Below are 22,159 nucleotides of genomic sequence, written 5' to 3'. Positions count from 1 at the left end.
GGATAGGTATGGAACAGAAGAGTGTGGAGACACAGGCTGAGGCCCAGGTAAGAAGAGCTACTGGGAACAGGGTTTTTCCAAAGAGGAACTTGCAACATCCCACCTGAGTCGTGCCCTGTCTTTTATTCTTGGACGTGAGACTTTCTAGGCAGAAGGACACAGGTCTCCCCACTCCAGTCCTCGATGACAGGTACCAGGAAGGACTCAAGCAGAGTGAGTCTGGACCATGATGATGAGGGCAGACCCTAAATCTCAGTTGGAGACTCAATGGAAGCACACTCACTGTGTCCGCAGGGCTTGTCGCTGCAGGAAGTGCAGTTCCACCCTCACCAGTGAGGTGACACAGAAGAGAAGGGAGCTGTTGGCCCAACAGCGCCCCCCACCGGCCGGCGGGTGCAGAGCTGACACCCCACACCCCTTCACCTTCCCCCAGCTCAGCTGCACCTGCAACTGTGTAGGAGTATTTTTCCCCTCTTGTGGATTTGGTTACCGAAAAGAACTTTTGATGACGACCACATCCTTTTACTGAGTATCAGGAAAGTTTATTAAAAATGGCTCAGAGAACACAATAAAACCCCCAGCGATCTGATTCAAATGCTTTGAATCTCCTGCCTCTCTCACCCAGTTATAAACACACCTTTACAATCAGCACGGCTTCCCCGCCTGAAAGAACGTCTGGGAAAGAGATAAGATAAGCAGGCAGTGGCGGATGACAAATCTGGACATGTATAGGATTCTTTTCAAAAGATAAGCTCAATTCTGTTTCACAGTAGAGGAAAGCCAGCATCATCGCTGGACTGCATGTGCCTGGCTGCTGGAACCATTCTGAGAAAGCCACCAGGAACAGATTTCTCAAAGGGGACAAACAGCATTCAGTCCTTCTGCTTCAGTTCCAGTTTCACTATGAGGAGGATATGCACGCTTTTGTGCTAGAGACCGATAAAGTCGCTCTTTCTCCCTCTCCCTTCCCTTCATGAAGGGTAAGTATCCCTGAAATGTTAGTTTGGATGGCACTGGCCCTGAATGTTGTTGAGAGCTGCCTGAGCCTGTACAAGGTGCCCTCTCTGGTCCCTGCAGACTTTTGCAGTGACTTTTGCAGTGACCTTTGCAGTGACCTCTGTCTCAGTGGCCCAGGTACCCTGTGTCTCCCCTAGGCATGGGAGCCAGGTGAATCCAGAGTGTGTTTCTCTCAGTTGTCAGTGTGTCTGCAGCACAAAGCCTGCTAGCTGGACTTGGCTGACTTGGCTCATGGTCAGTGTTTGTTAATGAGCAATGTACAAAGTTCTCTTGCCTGGAGAACTTAGTCTACAGGGCCGAGGAGGAAATAAAAGAGACAGATACAGAAATAATGAATTCAATATAATCCAAACCTGTGTCCAGCATACCATGGAATATAGAAGGGCCCAGAACCATAGCAAGTGCCCCTGGGTCAGCTGATGAAAGGAGAAGACCCAACATGGTGAGTAGGGGTGGCTGTGGCGATGGGTGGGGCAGGCAATGTGGCAAAAGACTAAAAGGTACCCCTAGCAGAGATATGCATGTATGGTATTAAAAGAACAGGGGCTGGAGGTTTAGCTCAGCGGCATAAGCACTTGCGTTGCAAGCAGGCAGTCGTGAGTTCGATCCCCGGTACCGATAAAAAAAAAGGAAAAAGACAAAAAAAAAAAAAAAAAGAACAGAGGGTGGGCTTCTACAGCATAGGGTTTTTGCTTGCTTAGCTGTTAATAACTAGGTTAGGTTATCAGGGATGCAGATGCTACTCCATCCAAGAGACCAAGGGTCAGAACTAGTGCACCTGTACCACTCAGGGAATGGCAAAGACAGACCAGCTGCTCATAGCTACGGCACTGGCTATGAGGCACTGGAGAAGCAATTCCTTATCTGTAGAGTGGACATGATGATGCCTACTCCAGATATTTGCTTCAAATAATAAACTAGAAAACAATCTTAAATTTTAGTATCCTGTAGAGGATGCTGTTTTCATTCTCTTTTTTCTACTTCCTTTTAGTTTTCTTTCTGTAATGGTTCAACTTCACTATGCCAACTTGCTTTGGGAGCAGCCAGTAAGGCAGGAAAGCTCACTCCTGGGTGTATCTGGGTGGTCACAAAGGTGTTACCCTGGCATCGACATCTGGTCTCTCCCTGTTTCTCTGAGGTACTATCCCTCCCTACTCTGCTTGCTAGTGGCCATAAATTGAGCAGGTGGCAAAATTCTGATGGTCCTGCCTGGGAGCTACTGACCAGGGACTGAAACTCCTGAAACCATAAGCCTAGACAAACCTCTGCTCTTCAGATTGTGGGTTTTGACTATGGTTCCCATCCACAGGGCAGCCTACTGATGCACTTTGTGATTTCTAGTCTCACCCACTGCATCTTCCATCCTTGGATACTTTACTTCCCTCCCTGCCTTGCTACCAGGTCTGTACTGAGCGCACACTCAGGCAGTCAGAGTCCTTTTCCTTCCTGCTGTAGATCTTTTCTGCATCTGAAGCTCCCTTATCCACCGTGGCCTTCCTGGGGCTGCCAGGATGGCTGGTGGCTGTATGAGCTTCTCTGTGACACTCTGTCTCCTGAGTCCCAGTGTGTGCTTCCCAACACAATCTTTAAACCATACATCTTTATGTTTCCCATTCTTAGCAGCAAACAAAGCTTGACAAATGTTTGCTGCTGAGGAAACAGCCATTCTCCAGCCAGAATGTCAGAGTCACAGTGCCCGGGAAGGCTGACTGCTCTTCATGTGGTGGGTGATCTCGCTGGAGCTGCTGGAGAACGCAAGTCAGTAAGCAGGAAAGATGAGCACCAGTTCCACCAACATCTCCCTATGCAAAAAAACATTATTTTAAGAGAAATATTTTTTCCTACTCCTGGTGATCGGCAGGGACATCAGTATTTATACATCATCCACCAAATGTTTGGTTCTTTGTTTTATACAGATGATCTCATTTGATCTGGATTCTACAGAAGTGATTTGCTGTAGACTGATGTTTTTGTCTCCCCTCCCTGCCAAGCCTACATGCTGGAGTCCCATTCTCTAATGTGATGGCATTGGGAAGACAGGTATGGGGTGGTGGGCATGTCCTGAGGGTGCAGCCCCAACACAGGATTCGTGCCCTTAATACTCATCTCTCTGTCATGTGAAGACACAAGACCTCACTGGAGCCAGACAATATTGGCAGCCTGATCTCTGTCTTATAATCTCCAGAAGTATGAGAAGTAGATTGCTTGAGCCACCTAGTCCGCATTACAGCAAGATGAACTGGCTACGATATTTTTTCAGAAAGCCAATGAAAATCTATGCCAGGGAAATACATGTGAGGAAGTCATGATTTACGAGGAACCCAGTGCATCTGCAAAATGGAAGTTGCAATGTGTTAATGGGATTGTCTTCCATGATCGTGGAGCAAGGAATGACCTCCAAATCTCAGAGACACAAACAACGGGGCTTATTTCTTGCCATGCTATGTAATAGCTTGGGTTATCTGTGCATTCTCTGTGTCTAGCTCAAATTTGATGATAATGATGTTTGTCAAATTATCAGTGAAGCATCTGGGTCACCACTGAGACATTACTACCTGAGAGAAGACTAGATGAATAGGTACATTTCTTTCTGCAAGAAGCTCACACCAGTGACACTGAATGGTCCAAGTGTGGAAGATGCTCTCAAAATAATTCTATACTAATTAAATTATGAGTTAATTGAATCTTATGGTGGCCGGCATGATAGTCTTACTGAGCCAGATTTGATCAGGCTGTTGTTAGTCTTGAAATTACTTATATAAAATCAAGAACAAATATTTCCTATCTTTTCCAGAGTCTTCTGTGAACTTTCCGTGACAGTGTGTACCCCACTACCTGTGGTCCCCCTACAGACTCCTTTACTACGTCTCCAAGACCTTCCAAGTGGAAAATTATGTGGTAGGCATGAAAAGGCTGTTTGGTATCTTCTGTCTGGTATGTTACTGTTTGGGCCTCCAGACCCATTTCACAGGGAATGGCTCAGACAACCCCTCCATGTAGCACTTGTCACCCTGTGCAGGCCCCAGAGCTCTTGCCTGTCACGTGCAGTATTGTTTCTTCCAGACTCAGCTGCGCCAGCAGTGTCATACATGCTTTGATGCAGAGCATGGTGCTGGCTGTATTTCCACTCACCCTAGGAAATGCATGGCTGATGGGAGATGACCCAAAATATTGAAGGAATGGAAGGAAAGACAAAGTGTGAAGGAAACCTACCATGAATCCTTGATAACAGCATCACTGGAATGATTTTATTATTCTAGCTACCGTCACCTGACTGCCTAGCTCTGCTGTGTGCTTCACTAGGATTTTGCACGTATCATGGCATTGACTCCACAAGTCACCTTCAGATGAATAGTGTGTACCTTACTTCTCTCCACACTTTTTTAAACATAGGGATCCTTGATTGGCAAAACAAATGTGAAGGGCAGTTGTGAAGACTGAGTAATGAGCAAATTAGTCACTATAATTCTTATTATTTTCATCAACTCCTGTACAGCTCTCTTGAATTTATTGGTCCAGGTTTGCCGTGCTTAGTGACATTCCTTGCATGGAGTTGGCACATGTGCGTAATACATCTTAGTTCCTCCTTCCTTCCTCTCCCTTCTCTTCCTTGCTCCCTCCCTCCTTCTCTTCAGTCTCTTCCCATCTGAGAAAGGTCTACCTTTCTACTTCCTAGTTTCATCTTTTATTTCATTCTTTGTTCATACCTTGGGTTTCTCTTACAAGAGAAGCCAGGTGATATTTAAGCTTGTGTGTCTGATTTATTTCACTTGACATTGTGATATCATTAAGCTACACAGCCATGAAATAAATATCAACTAAATGCACAGCGAGATAATGACTATAATAACTCTCCTTGCTACGGTACACAGATATGGTTACATATTTGTTAAATAGACCTTGCGCTTGTTTGCTATTCTGATATTCCCAAGGGTCCCAGTGATATTGTCATATATATATGGCCAAAATATGTATGAAAATATATATAACAAATATATAAAATTATATAAAATATATATAACAAATATATAAAACTATTAAAACTATTTTTCAGAGGTATAAATGTATACAGTATATTTTTCAATATTTTATACAACATATTTTTCAATACATATATAAGCATTTTTCACAAAATTTTACTCACAGAAAGTATGGTATTTTTGCATCTTTACACATCTTTGGCAATTTCAAAGTTTAATGGTAATGATTTATTCATAATTAAAGATTATTATTTGCTAATTAAATGATCATAGCTATAGTGTATTTTTAGGTTTCTAAGTTGAACAACTTTTAAAACTATCCCTTGAGAATTTGTATTTCTCATTGTAAAAATCTTTCTGTTGGGTGTGCTTTTATTGTTATAATTCTGTTTTTTGCATGTATCTTGGACATTTATTTTGCAATTTTATTCACCTATTGCCGTTTAACTTTGTATACGATATTATTGACACATAGATGGGTTTTTAAAAATATAATGCATTCCATCCCTGTGCACTTGGTATTACACTTACAAATGATAAAACAATTTAATTTCAGATTCGGGGATACCAAAAGCTACACCAGGGGAGAATTATGACATACTTTCTTTTGAGCAGGAGCTTTAGTTATTTATCTAGCTTGGGCTGCAACAAGGGGCAGTGATTTGAAGATGCTTAGGACATGGACAGATATAGAAGGAAGAGCCATGGATAGGGGCTTGGTTAAAGGTGACCACCAGCTCTACAGACAGGAAGAATGAAACTAGTTACTTCAGATGTCGCTGACCCTTAACCATAATTATGTGTTTTACCCTTTGTCTGAGAAACACCTGATTTGAGCACTTCCTATGCAGTTTATCTGGCTAAAATGCTAGCTCCTTACAACTTCAAGAACTAATAATATGGGACTAGATATCTGAAAATTTCTATTTTGACTTTGGGCCTCAACTTTTTTTCATTTCTCTGCAAAGAGGTAACATTTATCCACACCTGCCATTGTGATCTGTGAGCTTTCCAAAATGCACACTTTACATGAATTTGCACACACAGTGCGATTCTGCGTTTCAGGTGACTTCAGAGTATGAGGACAGCTGGTTGTGGGTCACCTCTCTGCAGACCAACAGAGAACACTGCTCTTAGAGAGCACAGGTGTAACAGTGCGATTGAAGAGATCTGATCGGAGAACAAGACTGCCAAAACTAACCTCTGACCCTTGTGGCCCTGAGCAGTTACTTGAACTCATCTTGCATTTCTCCTACTCACACTAGGATAGTGTCGTGGTCCAGTTAATTAAGAACTGCCAGGTGCTACATGCACAGTCACTGTGGGTAACACACAGTGACTTCCAGCCTTACCAAAGTAGAAAGGGTATGATCTGTTGGGAGCCGCAGCCCCGAGCCCGGTCGCCTCACTTGGCGGACGTGAGGCCTGTAGTAAAGAGTGAGGCCTGAGGTAGATTACCCCTCCCATCGAATATGTTAGTTTCCTGCTTACCGCGTAAACAACCCGCTCAACAATATAGTCTGCCTGGCAACTGATGATGTTAGCCAATCAGCTTGCCTTGCTTACTTTAACATGATTGGACACTGTACCCGTATATATACCGGTGCCACCCCTGGGCGGAAGTAGAAGCCAGATAGAAGCCCGGAAGTAGAAGCCCAAAAGGAGCCGCGGAGAGCGGACCGGTAGAGGCTTTGGGGCAGGCTGAAGCACAAAAGGAGCCGCGGGGAGCGGACCAAAGGAGGCTTCAGCTGGGAGAACCCAGGGCAGGCTGTACGGAGAAGGAAAATAAAAAGAAAAGGTTGTCCACTACCAGACTTTGTCGTGTGTCCTTCCTGCCGGCCGGGAGCGGACATCGACATTTGGTGGCCCGTACGGGGACTGATCACCCCCGCGACGTGGAAGTGGACAACGCTCCAGTACAGAGCTGCGAGACAGGTGAGTTGGGGATAAGCCTGGGCTCTGGGTGGCGCGCACCTACAGGGCTTTTAGACTCCCCTCAGGCTCACGCGTAAGTGGCGGATTCCTTGGGCCTCACGCGGTGAGTAACATATTAAAAGATGGGAAACATGTTAGGTAGCAACACTAAGAGCGAGGGTGGTTGTGGAGAAAGCTCTCAAGAGCTTACAAAAGTACGCAGGGTATTTGAGCAGGCCCAGTCAGGGAGCTCCCGAGAGGTGTCTGTCAAGGGGAACAAGGATGCTAAGGAGGAGGACGGGGCTCTAGCCTCGGAGTCGTCTGACTCTGAGGACGAGGGAAAGTTGAATGGCAAGGAGGCCAAAGAGACCAGCTGTCAGGAGCCTAAGTCGCTCAATAAGGAGTCGCAGGGTTCTTTTCCAGCGTTGCCCCGCGAATTGCGCTCTGCTCAACCTGGTCTGCGGAGGAGTAGAGAGCTCCTGAGCGCTCCCCGGCGCGAGAGGGAGGCGATCCCTCGCCACGAGGCGGCCGCCTGGGAGCTCTCTCCCCTTTCGCCAGAACAGGAAGTGATGCATGGGCCCCCATTTTCCGCCCAATCACGGCCGCTGTCTTATGCTCCGCCGCCGGCGGGTCGGTATTTTTACAGGCGGCTTTGGCAGGGGGGACGCTTGTCTCATGAGGTACATCCACCTGGGATAGATAGTGGCCCCTACGAGATATTTCCTGTACAAGTAGCTATGGGCCAGGGACGCAATGTATGGGAGCCTTTTGAGATAAAGCAGATTAGAGAACTTAAAAATGCAGTTACAACCTTTGGGCCGACTGCGCCTTACACCATTGCCATGCTGGAGAATCTGTCTTCTGGGCCCCTCACCCCCGCGGACTGGATTCAGCTGGCAAAGGCGTGTCTGCCCTCAGGTAGTTACCTGGATTGGCGAGCCTGGTACACAGAGTTCTCTGCAGAGCAGGCTGAGAGAAACGCCAATCGGGGAAACCGGGGGTGGAACAAGGAAATGCTTATGGGAGAAGGTCGGCACGCTGATGACCAGACCCAGTTCCCCGGCGCTCTCTGGCGGGGAGGAGATAGAGAGCCATCCGCTCCGCCCTGGAGCTCTTCTCCAGAAGCGGCTCCCCACCGAGAGGCCGCTACAGGGAACCCTCCCTTCTCTCAGCCGGCACAGGAAGTGACGCCCCGTTCCACTCTGTCGCGACCGCCGTCCTATGATTTTCATGGGCGGCTACTCTGCCGAGCAGGCTGAGAAAAACGCCGGTCGAGGAAACGGGGGCTGGGGATTTAGCTTAGCGGCATAAGCGCCTGCCTTGTAAGCAGGCAATCGCCAGTTCGATCCCTGGTACCAATAAAAAAAAAAAAAAAAAAAAAAAAAAAAAACGAAAAAGATAAAAATAAAAAATAAAAAACAAAAAGGGGGAGTAAGCCAAGGCCTGCCTCCAAAGGCGCGGTTATCTATGGCATGACAATGGATGGGCCCGGATCCGGTAATCAGCTGGAACCGAGGCGCGGTTTGTGTTTTCCCACAGGAATCGGGACGAGAACCACTGTGGATACCGGAGAGACTGACACGGGCAATAAAGCCCTCGACTGAAGATCAGACCTGCCCTACTGGAGATCCATCACAGACCAACCAATAAGATGAATAGAAATAGCGGTAGCCCGAAATGGACAAGAAGATCCTCAGGCATATGCATGGCTCGCTCGCCTAGCCTACGACCGAGTCTAGGGACGGTGAGCTTCCCACACTCCTCCTCTAAAAAATTATGATATAGCAGGGTAGGTGAGTCAATGACGGGTAAGAGCGTGCCTCCCCAGCACGACTCGACCTAAGCCAGGCCCTACCCCATCCTGCACGTAAGCCGCTGGACTGTTAGATGCTGCCCAGGTCTAAATTTCTCTCCGAGGGGATTTCTTTACGGAGAGGAAATGAGTGCAAGCTTGTGTGCATCCAGGTTCCGTCCAGTTTGTGCCTGGCCCTAGAAAAAGGACGAGGGCCTCAGGGCCTTGGCAGACCATGGGACGGCCGACCAGGGTCTAAGCCAAGGACCTACGGTGGGCCTACACATAGGGCATAAGCCTCTGCACCCAGTCCAGGAAGGGCTACGATGCGCACATTCATAAAAAATAAAAAAGGGGGAGATGTTGGGAGCCGCAGCCCCGAGCCCGGTCGCCTCACTTGGCGGACGTGAGGCCTGTAGTAAAGAGTGAGGCCTGAGGTAGATTACCCCTCCCATCGAATATGTTAGTTTCCTGCTTACCGCGTAAACAACCCGCTCAACAATATAGTCTGCCTGGCAACTGATGATGTTAGCCAATCAGCTTGCCTTGCTTACTTTAACATGATTGGACACTGTACCCGTATATATACCGGTGCCACCCCTGGGCGGAAGTAGAAGCCAGATAGAAGCCCGGAAGTAGAAGCCCAAAAGGAGCCGCGGAGAGCGGACTGGTAGAGGCTTTGGGGCAGGCTGAAGCACAAAAGGAGCCGCGGGGAGCGGACCAAAGGAGGCTTCAGCTGGGAGAACCCAGGGCAGGCTGTACGGAGAAGGAAAATAAAAAGAAAAGGTTGTCCACTACCAGACTTTGTCGTGTGTCCTTCCTGCCGGCCGGGAGCGGACATCGACAATGATCTACTGCTTTTATTCTACCATCTCCTTGCCTAAATGTTGCCCTCATAAATTTGAATAAAATAATGCCTACATTGTCACTAGTTCTAAGAAGTAAATGGTACTGTGTATATTTCACACAAATCCCAAATGGATTCTGTGTCTTGTCCTACCATCCACTGTGCAGGTCTAAATAACCTGGTTCTTCATTCCAAGATACTGATTTCATATTTCCTCCAAGTACTCAAACCTTCAGCAGTAACCTGTCTTGTACTCAGGAGCAATAACCTCATTTCTTATTTCACTGCTAAAGCAGAAACAATGAAATGAGAACACTAACATCCTTTTTACATCCAAACCACCAGTCTATGTATTACTTTCCACTACTTTCATTCATCAAGTTTACCATGGGTTTTTATCATGAATGAGGTATCTCTACCCCTCTGCAGGGGTGGCACCTTCAAATATTACATAAACTGGATCTGAAGGTGCCTAATGGAGGATCTTGCTTCTTTATTCATTTTGCTCTCTTTTCAATCACTGTTTTCATCAAGATTCCTCCTTGCTAAATATTCACACACACACACACACACACACACACACACACACACACACACACACACACATTCTCACATGCTTTCCTTCACCCTACAAGCTCTTTTGTAGGGTCTGTGCATTTTCCTGCATATGTCATCTACACAGAAAACATTCAGCCCAGCCATTACCCAAGCCACCATCAAACTGGGGCTGGGAATAGATGATTCCTCACTGATCTCTATGATTTCATGCTTGGGCCTCTCAAGCATATGCTCTAAAGATCAGCAAATGATCTGTTTCTTTTTTCCAAAAATTTTAACAGTATTAAAATATATCCAGCGTACAATCCAGCTTCACTATTTCTGAGGGTGTGGTTCAGAGACACAGTATATTTACACTGTCATGCAACCATTACTGCCATCAAATCCAAGAGCTGCTCAACATTACAAACTCAAACTCTGTTCTTTAAACATGAACCTCCATGCCCGCTCCAGTCTAATTTTTGTGTTTGAAAATTTGGCTACTTTAGGAACATCCTATGCAAGGGAACATATAATTTGTCTTTGAGGAACTAGTTTTGTTTCTATTTTCCACTTACCTTATGTCTCAAGGTTCATCTCTGGTTTTGTATGCATCAAAATTTTCCTTCTTCCTCAGGATCCTATTGTCTATCTCTGCCATATTTGTTTATGTGTACATCTTTGAGTGGACTTTTAATTTGTTTCCACTTTGTAGTTATTAGGAGTCTGATTGCTATAATCATGAATGCACAAATACCTCTTTGAGAACATGCTTCTAATTTCTGTGTGCCTATGACACAAAGTAGGATTTTGGATCATACTATAATTCTATTTTTTGAAGTACTTCTTTTCCTTTTGTTTTTCTATGATGGTCTTCCATTTCTTATTCTCACCAACACAAACAGGGCATATCGGTTCCAATTATGCCAACTGAAAATGATATTCCCCACTGAGGACACTGCATAACCAATAGGCACTCAACAAGTATATGTGTGTGCGTGTGTGTGTGTCAAAAAAAAATCACATAAGAGACCTACCACATCATCCTTCACAGGGCAAGTAATGCATGACAGCATGTGTATGTATGTATGTGTTGTGGTACCTAAGATTGAACCCAGGGTCTTTGTACTGAGCTACATCTCTTACCCTTTTTTAAAATAAATTTTGAGATAGGGTCTTGTTAATTCATTAAGTTGTCCAAGTTGGAGTTGAATTTGCAATCATCCCTCCTGGGTGATAGGCATGTACCACACTCATTATAATTGATGCTCCAAATGAGAAGAAAATAGTGATGATGATGATGGTTTGAACCAGTCTGGCCGCAGCCTGTTATTTCACTGCAGAACCAGGAGACTTGTATTTACTAGCAACAGAAAAACTGCCAAGCCTCTCTCTCCACCTTGCAGGGAAAATGAAGCCAAGATAACACCAAGTAGGAGTAAACTACACCGGAACCGTGCAGCTCTCTTTCAGGTAAAATCTATGTTGAGCATAGGATCTGTGATAGGTGGGGATTCATGGTGTCACTGTTGGAGTACTAGATGTGGCTTCTGAAAGGTTACAACCAAAAAAAATGTTGCCCACCACAGCCATGTGCTGCAGGAAGGCTGAGGTCATTCCATGCTTTTGCCACCCAGGTCTGACATACCCGGTGGCTCCTGAGATGCCAGCTGAGACTATGATTAGCAAGCCCCAGGGCACAGCCAGAGAAAGGGCACAGTAATACAGATGCCATAAATCACCTGCAGGCATTTACAGATGCAAGCAAGGACATTGGGTTTCCACGGCTTTTTCATTTTAACTGTGAGTCAAGTCAGTCATGAAATTCAGGGCTGAGATTGTAATGAAAAATTAAGCTTGACTTGCTTCTGTCTGTGCCTCACTCCTTTTTATATTCTCAATCACCTTGGAAACAAGCTGACCAGACAAATAAACCATAAAGGTGACCCAGGATCACATCACAAGGCATTAAAGAGCACTCTGGAGGAAGAGGAGAGGGAAAAAAATCCAGTTGCCATCATCTGTGACGAGCTGCAGGGACTTGAAGGAAGTCATCACTACCATTTCTGTCCTGAATTTAATTTTGTCAGCTTGCTAATTTCTAATTTATTTGGAAAAGTTATGATGGTGCAGTGAAATTGCAAAAATGCCATCCCTTCATAAAGAATGTAATTTCTTAAAGAGATTCAATTGCTTCCCATTTATCATTTGGTGTCATGTTATGTGTACTTCAGGAGTAGACACAGGGCCTGAGAGCACTTTGGCAACTTCTCCCCTGGGTCCACGCTGCCCTATGATTTCTTTAAGAATTCAACACAGGAAACTGTTGGAAATTTTACTATTACATATGGCAGGTTCTTGGGGTATGTGAGGCATGTAATCAGCCTAACATTCCTTTGGGACCCTACACAATAAAATTCTAAAGCTAAAAGTACATGATATGGAGGAAGAACATGGCGGACAGATAGCAGCAGCTACGGAGGCTCTCCAAGAAACCCAGCTTAGAATCCAGGAATGGTGTGGAGGGAGGAATCCTAAGCAAGAGAAGATACACCCTGCTGACCCAAGAACGAACTGGGCTGAGAGAAACCAACTGGGAATGCAATCTCAGTGCTATAACAGGAACAGATAAAGCCTCAGAGTGGAAGCTGGAGCCTGCGCCATTGGAAGCCATGATTTGGGTTTCCTGCCATCGCTGCAGCATCTGAATCGGCTCCGCAGGGAGAGAGATGCATGAAAGCTCTGAGAACAGGAATCGGTCAACGGAGTTGAGAGCAGGCACGGGTGGGGAGCCATGCATTGACCTGCGGTGAGTGAGGGAAACTGGGATTCTTCCACGGTCTAGGAGGCTCCAACAAAGGACATTCTGGGACCAGGCAGACTTGCTGGAACAGGGAGCTATAGTGACTTCAGTCACATATCCCCCTCTCAAGCGGGATTGGTAAGCAGTGCCTAGCCTACGTGACGCTGCTGGCGGAGACCCAGTAGGCTAGCACAACCCAGGTCCCAGCGCCTGGAGGTGCACCCTAGCAGTGAAGCCTTTGGTAGGTTGACCTGAAGGGGCGGGCTCCGCATAGGCTGCCCAGTCTGTAACTCCCTGGTGTGTTGCAGTGGGCGGGAACACCTAGCTGGCGCAATTCAAACAGACTGTGGCCGACAGGGAAGGAAGCTGGGCCTCTTATATACACTTGCATATATAAGGAACAAAGAATATGGGAAAAGGGAGCAACAAAAAAGGCTCCTCGGCCCCCAATCCTGAGAAACAGGCAATAGCAGACACAGCACCAATAGAAGGCGCTATCTCCAGAGCCTCATAGATGAGTTCAGGAATGAAGTTATTAACGACCTGAAGCAAGACATAAGCAGAATAGTTAGAGAAACACTAAGCACCACGCAAGAAAGAACAGATGGTGGAATGGAAGAACAGAAAAAGAGGGGAGAATTGTTTGATGGAGAAAATAGAGAAAACATAGAATACATGAAGCAGGTTCAAAGAGATTACCAGGAAACTAAAAACTCTAGTGAAAACTGGCATAACAGCTTGAAAGAAACTAAGGATAGATTATCTGAACTGGAGGACAGATTTGTAATGTGGGAGCATGAAATGAAAAGCTTCTTAAAAATAACAAAGAAACAAACATCAATAATACAAAGACTAGAAGATGATAGGAAGGTCTATAACTTAAGAATTAAGAACATAAAAGAAGAGGTAGGGACACAAACAAATGAACTACAAAAGCTACTTGCAGAAATAATCCAGGAGAATTTTCCTAATTTAGCAAAAGGTAAAGATACTCAGATGTATGACACATATAGGACCCCAGCCACCTACAACCCAAACAGAGCTACACCCAGGCATATAATAATCAAAATTCCAGAAATCCAATATAAGAACAGGATATTAAAAGCCATCAGAGACAAAAAACAGATCACTTATAAGGGAACACCCATCAGAATCACAACAGACTTCTCGGCACAAACCATCAAATCACGAAGAGCGTGGGGGGAAATAATTCAAGCTTTGAAAGATAATAACCTCCAGCCAAGACTGATATATCCTGCACAACTATCCCTGGAAATTGATGGAAAAACAAGGTGCTTCCAGGATAAAGAGGAACTAGGGGAATATGCAACCACCAATTCAACTCTACAGAGAATACTGCAGGATATTCTAAAAAAGAAAAATATGAAGAATCCAGAAATAGTGGCAGAGAGGCCACAATGAATGGAGCAGAAAACAAAATGAAGAAGACAAACTGACAACTAATGACAGAAAAAGAGCTCAACAGAAATGAGACAGAGAAGATTGGATGATAGGAACAGTTATTTTGGAGAAAACGACATCATAATAGGCAATGCTGATTTAGTATCATCTTGTTTTGAAGTCCCATCAAGCTTTTGTTCTTCTGTCTCCATAGGTCTTAACATGTTGTATCTTATTGGATTTTATGATATGTGATAGTATAAACAAAAACTTTTATACACAAGGAGATTATACAGAAACCATTGTTCATTTTCTGTTAGTTGATTCTAAATACCCTGCAATACTGTCATTCTCTTGAGTGGTTTTACATTGTTTTGATATATTTGATGCTACAGTATACAAAGTTATACTCAAAGATTTCAAGGAAAGAGACAATATGGTAACTACTTTTATATCGGGATTATCTTGTGGTGAAACACTATTTTGCTTAAATGGTTATGTTTTGATCTGTGCTATTTTGTTGTTATGCCCTCTTTTATCTCAATCTCCATCCTACTATTTACTTTTTTATTTTTATCCTTTTAATTAAGGGAAAAATAAATAAAAAATAGCAAGATATATTATAGTAACCCACTTTGACTTTCCATTATCTTGATTTAAAGCCCTGTATTGCTCTCACCATCTTTTTTTTTTTTTTTTTTTTTTTTTTTTTTTGTCTTTTTCGTTTTTACCGGTACCAGGGATTGAACTCACGACTGCCTGCTTGCAAGGCAGGCGCTTATGCCGCTGAGCTAAATCCCCAGCCCCCACCATCTTGTTTTGACTGACGTCCCTCTATTTTGTTTTGCTTGATAGTACCAGGTTCGAAAGTTTAGGCAACAGCTGTGAAGATAGTGAGATTCATTATGACGCCCATTCTGGTTGACTATTATCTACTTTTGAAGACCTGTAATGTCTCCAATGTTTTGGTTTTGTTGGTTTTGTTCTTTACTGTTTTGTTCAATTTTATTATAACTGATGATATAGGCAATTCTATTTGAGATAGCAGGAGGCATTATGGTAACCATTGTTGATCACCTTGTATTATGTTTTTACATTATCTATTATGTCTACCCTTTTGATTTGACCGACTCTGTTCTGTTATGTCACATTTGGTTTTACTCTCTTCCAAAAAAGTAATAAGAACTGTGGGAGCAACAAAACCCAAAATGTGTAATTGTCATTGTACAAAAGAGAGGAAAAGAAAGTGCTCTAAATGATATAACTGCATGTATATTTAAGTGTATAAGATGGACAATGATATTACTGAGTTTTGTTGTATCATTGAACAGAACTGTTTGCAGTCTCACTGTTTGAATGTCCACTTTATATGCTTTAATTTTGTAACTTGAACAAATATTTCTAAGATGACAATATGTAATCCATTAACTAGTGATTTCCTACTGTTTATTTTTTTTCTGAAATTCTGTATAACTTGTACCCTTTTTCTGCTTTTTTTTCTTTTCCTCCTTAAATAAAATTTAAAAACAAGTACATGATACATGTAGAGGCAGGAAAATTTAATCAAGATCCATGGATTTCTTTTCCAACTCCTCAATTCTACAAGGGCCTACATGCCTGGTTGCAGTATTACTAAAAGTAGTCTAAACAATGTTGAAAAGTCTCCTTCCCACAATAAAGGATAAAAACAACAACAAAAAGGTAAGACGGGGTGCTTTAAAAAAAAATTGACAGAGGCTTATTCAAATTAACACTGTAAGCTGAGCCTCTGACTTTTCTTTGCCTGGTACACAAAAAAAAAGCCTAAGTAAAAAAAAGCAGAATCCTGAGGAAGCAGAGATTATGTAGAGGTAGTGAACACAGTATATGTTACAAACGTTATAGGAATATTCTCAAAGGGAAAGGGAATTTGCTACAATCAGGGAAAGAAAATATTGTGGATCTATGCATTTAGAAATGGATTATTTAAACTTAACAGGTCAGAGTAAGAAAAAGTGTGCACACATGTACACACACACTTCAGTGGTAACAAGATAATGTGGGTAAATTTTAAGCAAAACAGCAGCTACACATACAAATGAAAACAACAAAGAGAAAAGTTAGGAAAACATCAAGATTAATCTATAGATGTAAGGTTGAGGCATTATGTGAGGTGATTATTATTATTATTAATTTTAGTTTCAGCATGGAACCCAGGGCTCTGTAGGATATGCATATGCTCTATTCCAAGTCCCATCTCCAGCTCCTGCTCTGTAAAATGTTTGCTTCAGAACTGAGATGGTAATTTAGAGCTAACCGCTCTCAGAGAAACTAGGAGGTTTTTTTTAAAAAAATGGTAGTACTATTAGAGATATCCAACGAATGCTACAGTGTAACACACAGAAAATGAAGGAGGGAAAGAAATTCCAGAGAAGATAAACTCAAACAGGAAAAGTGACATGCTAAAGCCAGTTTCCTGCTGAGGACACTAATCTGTTGATTCTGGACTCTTGGCAAAAGCTGCATCTCCAGGTCTGACCAAGTGGGACAACCAGCTCAGGATACAGTGTTCAGAGGATGCTGGGGTCCAATGGAGCTGGATGATGACAAAGCTCAACCCATAAAATATTAAGAATTAAAGGGTGAAGTACAGAATATTCAGCACCAAGTGGGACCTTAATGTGAAGCAAGGATTTTAGTTAGTAAGATACAGTACAGACTAAGATTCATCTCGTATCATAAAGACAACACGCTGACATGTTAACAATAGGAGAAAATGTGGATTGTGTGACTACTGTTTTTCCTGTTCAATTTTTTTCTAAACCTAAAAGAAGTCTAAACAATGATGCCTAATAATAACAAACCAGACAAAAGACACCAAAGACATAGTGCATGACCAGAGGAACTGATAACCTAGTAATAATAATTATTTCTTTGAGATTCTTTTTAAGTTACACTTTGACTTTTGTGGAGAAGTGAGTCTTGATCCCCGAGTTTATTTTCATGAAAGTGCAATCATTTTGAATCTCATCTTTCTTAAGATGCCCAGTATTGAGCCTAATTGTGAGCTCTGTGATTTTTATTGGGCCTTTTCTTCCTTTAAAATAAAACTCTAATTACCATGAATGTCAAAATGAGACAAAAATTAAATACAGAGCCAATCAAGTAAAAATGGTCTCCATCCAAACTCCACATTTTTTCTTGGATTTAATCACACTATTGATGGTTACAGTGCATATGCTTTACTATAAAACTGATTTCGATCAAATACTTTGCTTTGTTTGTTTTTGATGTGGTGCCTTGATTTCTGTTCCTATCCGCTTTCTCTACTAACACGATCCAAAACTCTGCTGCTGATTATGTTATGTAACTGTAGCCTAGCAAATTATTTTTTCAAAATGGGATTTTTACTTCAATAAAAATTTGTATTTTTTCCCTGAAAAGTTCAACATAATGGCAAAGACTTATTATTCTTAAATATTGATATTGATTTGTAGAACCGACAAAGTTGTAAAATGGAATAATTGTTTCTTGCATGAATGGGTTACATATAATTGTTTAGACATTCCTCGTACAAAAATTACCAAATTTTAGCCAAATCTTCTTTAATAAAATCATGCCCTACCATAGCAAGTTAAATGCTACTGAGTACAAATAGGCAGATATCTGGAGCAGAAGATGTTCTCATCTTTGATAGATTTCTTGCATATTGCAACCCTGAAAAAAAAAGAAAGAGCGTATATAATCACTGTCCCATAAATCCCTGTAATCCTCCAAGGAAAGCCCAGTAAATGCAAGAGTTATTTAGCAAGTGCCTGTTTGATGCCAGGCACCTTCCAGGCATCAGAAAATGAATGGACCTAGAGTTCCTATCATAGTGATGATCCCAGAGCAAATAGTCAGTTGGAGGGAGATGGACAATAAATGCAGACCTAGCACTGGCATAAGAAAACCAACAAAGGGTCTGAAGAAAAAAATATAAGGTAAAGGATTACTGATGATGAGGTGGCATTATCTCTCAGCAAGCGACATTTAGGTAGAAATTGCAGTGAGAGAGGCTGTTGTTGGCAATCTGGAAATGTCCTTAGTTATAAAATAATGAAGTTAGCCTCTCATGGTTTCATGCATGCCAGAAGTCACAGTGTTCCAAGGGTAGAGGTGTGGGACAGTTTGTTATTCACAACAGCACTCAAACCAAAAGACTGACATTTCACACACTGTTCTCCAAACCAGAATTCTCAGGAAGATACAAATAGGGACAGATGACATCTGAATAGGCAGTGGATTATATCACAGGACAGAAATTCCAAGCTTACAAAACCTACATCTTTTATAATAGTTGGTATGCTTGTCTGACCTTACTGTCTTATTTTATATTCCAAGAGTGCATATTCTGAAAATATATTCTGCAACAAAATTCAATTACTTTCTCATTCACAAGAGGTATATAAATGGGAAAGGCATTTGCTGAACTGTCTGCAACAGTGCCCACCCTTCACTAACCTTTAAAGTATGACTTTCTCATGATTTTCTCATCCTACATACCACCTTGATTAACAGAACTGGTAGAGTCTGGGACCAAAAGAATCTTATTTGGCTTACATAGCCAAATGTAATGCCATTCACAATAGAAATCAAAGTATCAGAATAACATCAATCTCCCAAAAAACCCTTCATTTCAGAGAAAGAGCCAGCCTGAAAATCTTCCAGGAATGTGACATCACTGACTACTTCAACCAAAGTAAAGGATACATTTTGTACCATGTCTTAAGTTTGGGTGACTGTTATGGTTTGTGTGTAGATGTTCCCCTAATGCCTCATGCCGTCATGGGGGTAGGCTTCTACAATTTATAACTGATTCATGGTCCAATTCTGGGATTATGGGTGTGAGTGCTACTTAGAGTGAGTGTGGCCTACATACAATATAAGGGACAGAGTCTTCTGTCTGAGCTCCTCCCTTTTTGCTCTTGTTGCTTTTGCTATTTTCCACTGCCATCAACAGTTGCCCCTGTACCATGTGCCACTCTGCCTTAGAGCCAGCTGAGTATGCACTGAAACCTCCACAAACTGTAAACTAAATAAACCTTTCTTTCCTTAATTTGGGACATTGAGTATTTTGTCTTAGCAATGAGAGAAAAATAATCACCATAGTGACTGAAACCCTGGGATGATCTTTTTTGGGGTACATATACAGGAGTAGTCACCTGAGCCTTCAAGGAGTTTCCCATCTGTAGTTATCTTCAAGGGATACTAATCTATTAAGTGTTTTATCATGCAGGAATGCACCATGGAACCTCTGAAATGAAAGTATTACTTCAAATTGTTGGACATATGAAGTAAGGTCTCCATCAGTCAGAAGACAAATGTGATAGCAAACTGACCTCCCCATCAACTCACAAGCCTTGGGATGCGTGATTGAGTTTTAACAGCGAAGGCTATGACTTGTTAGTGAAAATGAGTGATGGAGGTCAGTTCAACATGTCTTGCTAGCCCATGCCACCAGAAGGATGTCACTGGTTTGCCCTCAGGTTGACTGAGTAATGGATAGCTCAACAGAATGGAGTGGAGAAATAGTGTTCACAGATGCTCTGCTGAGGTACCAGGGCCCAGGAATAGAGGAAGGAGCATGGAAACCAAATCACATTCAGAGAGATTTAAATTGAAGGCAACACAGGGGAGACACCATCCTGATTTGCCATGGTTGTTTGATGTACAGATAGCCTTGAAATGATGATCTGCAAAAGCCCAATTTATGTGTCATTCACAAGATGTGCAGAATCACAAAAGATGCAGAACTATCTCCTGCTGGAAACTTCTGACCAAGGGCACAGTGAAAACAACATCTGGAGGCTAAAAGATGGAGGAAAAAACTTGACAAATATCCCAGGATTAGAAAGAAGCCAATTTTTGTAGATTCAACATTCAGTGACCACCTTAGTGAATCTCTTGTACAGTCAATCAGAGAGGAAAAAATTTGATTTTCTGTTCTTCATTTTATATTTTAACTTTTTATTTTAAAGAGGGTAAGACAAACCGTAACAATGCTCTTCATTTTATAAAGCAAAGGAACTGAAAAGTGATTTACTTTATTATGCAAATGTTATTATTTTAACGGTAGGTTGCATTCATATTTTACCCATTCTGCTCACATCAAAATTGGAGTATTTTATCTATTACATGTTATGAAAAATGTTGGAGCAACAATTGCAATCTCTATGGACATTCCAGGATTTGTGTTCCATGCTGCACTGAAATAAGATCTGCTTTTCATTTCAGGTTGGCCTGTGGAACATAACATTCCAACACCTCAAGAAAAAGAGCTGGCAGAAAGACCTCTACCCCATAGCATTGCTCAGAAATAATTAAATTAAATCACTTGTTCTTTTTATGTGATTATGGAGGCCTTTGAAATACAAGGGTAATCCTTCATTCTGTGAGTGATGTAAAACATAATGCTTACCATAGTAAACTTCTGGGACAATAGTTTATGGTCCAGTGCAACGTAACCCTGCACGAATTACATTGCATTTGAATTTATTTCATCCACATTTTTCAACTCTCTAGTCATATTCTGCTTTCTTCACTTTTGAAAAAAAAGTTAATGCAGATACATGTATGAGATGGAAGGCACAAAATGCTATGTGTCTGAATATTTCCAGATAGGAGCACTGGTTTCATTTGAATGTGGCTGGGTGCCCAAGCTGTCTACACAGTCCCAGCCCTAGCAAAGATTTTAGAAGGGCAACCAACCTTTAGAGCAGAAGCGATGGCTATTTTTGTACCGCAAATGCCTTGGTTTCATGTTTATTTGTAAAATTCTGGCAGCTATTTTGAGATGTTTCTGAGTTGCAATAAGAAACATTATGTCCATGAATTTGAAAAAAGAGAGAAAATTAAAAATAAAAATGATTTTAGCGTATGGATTTTTAAAAAAAAATTAAATTCATTATCAAACAGATTTTGATATTCTTGTGTGGGTTTTGTGTAGGGGGATGTGTCTCTTTTCTGGCTGTTTCTGGAAGATGCTTAGCGGGGGAATACAGATCTTTTAAAAAGATTCTGTGTTCTAGTTTTCCAAAGTACATTTTTAAACTTGTAAAAAGTTTATGTCTGAAATGGTGATGGTTCACTGCTGACTGAAGAGAATCCAGCCACAAGCCAGTAGGGTTCCTGGATTAATGCCACACCAGGACCAAGCACAAGGCCCTTGGAAAGGGTAGGGGACCATTTTCCTCTGATTCCTGTCTCATTTGGCCACTGGATGTGACTTGGGGTAAATAGCTTTATCGGTCAAAGCCTTGATAAGACTTTTGGTTGAGAACTCTGAGTGAGAGAACGGAGGTACATTTAAAAAAGTCAGTATAACGTCATATCACGCTTTAAAATATCTACATTGTTGCATGGCTGGTATTAAAAAAATACTTGGAGTGTTATGATAATACCAGCTACCATGGACTAACAGCCTACAGTTTCACCTGAACATAGTCAAGCTATTAAATTTCTCGTTTTCTACACCTGGTGAGATAGTGGATAGGCACTGGTAGGAAATAGACTAAGAAAAGTTACTACCTGCAAATCAAAATGATGGAGATCTGTGTCAATACTTTCTACTTCAAAAGTCAGCTCTTTTATTACACATTTTGTATATTTCTATTGTTTTCTATTTATCTCAACTGTAAATTCTTAAACAACAAAGAAGATTTGAAGAAAAAAAAAACTAGAGTGAAGTCCTTCACTATAAAAATCTGATAGAATTTGTTGTACTCATGCTTTAAGAGACACATTTGATTAGTGGGAAATGGTTGAAATACGGTAAAAAAAAATAAGGAAGGAGGAAAGTAAGATTTGAGATGTAAACTTATTGCTAATAGTAGGCCACTATAGGCCAC

General features: G+C 42.1%; 1 protein-coding gene across 5 annotated transcripts; it reads left to right on the top strand.

The window, feature by feature from the left end:
* The first annotated feature begins 547 nt into the window (after positions 1–547).
* Positions 548–21,180, top strand: LOC106026515 (igE-binding protein-like). 5 transcript variants are annotated; one of them, XR_010049152.1, is made up of 3 exons: positions 548–3,057; positions 3,812–3,915; positions 20,547–21,180. XR_010049152.1 is itself a non-coding variant. In XM_063254426.1 (3 exons), exon 3 carries the CDS (start codon positions 7,055–7,057, stop codon positions 8,168–8,170), a length of 1,116 nt encoding a protein of 371 aa, XP_063110496.1. In that variant the 5' UTR covers positions 589–980; positions 2,934–3,057; positions 3,812–7,054; the 3' UTR covers positions 8,171–9,500. The 5 variants fall into 5 exon arrangements, 3 of the variants coding, with proteins under 3 accessions (XP_063110496.1, XP_063110495.1, XP_063110497.1); XR_010049153.1 differs by lacking the exon at positions 20,547–21,180 and adding an exon at positions 11,494–12,272; XM_063254426.1 differs by lacking the exon at positions 20,547–21,180 and having other exon boundaries at positions 589–980; positions 2,934–3,057; positions 3,812–9,500.
* Positions 21,181–22,159: the final 979 nt, after the last annotated feature.

The sequence above is a fragment of the Cavia porcellus genome, unplaced genomic scaffold (assembly GCF_034190915.1).
Source record: "Cavia porcellus strain 051 isolate PalLab524CR breed Dunkin Hartley unplaced genomic scaffold, mCavPor4.1 scaffold_8, whole genome shotgun sequence".
Classification (NCBI taxonomy): domain Eukaryota; kingdom Metazoa; phylum Chordata; class Mammalia; order Rodentia; family Caviidae; genus Cavia; species Cavia porcellus.
The sequence above is the reverse complement of the archived record's forward strand: the minus strand, read 5'-3'. Positions and strand labels throughout refer to the sequence as shown.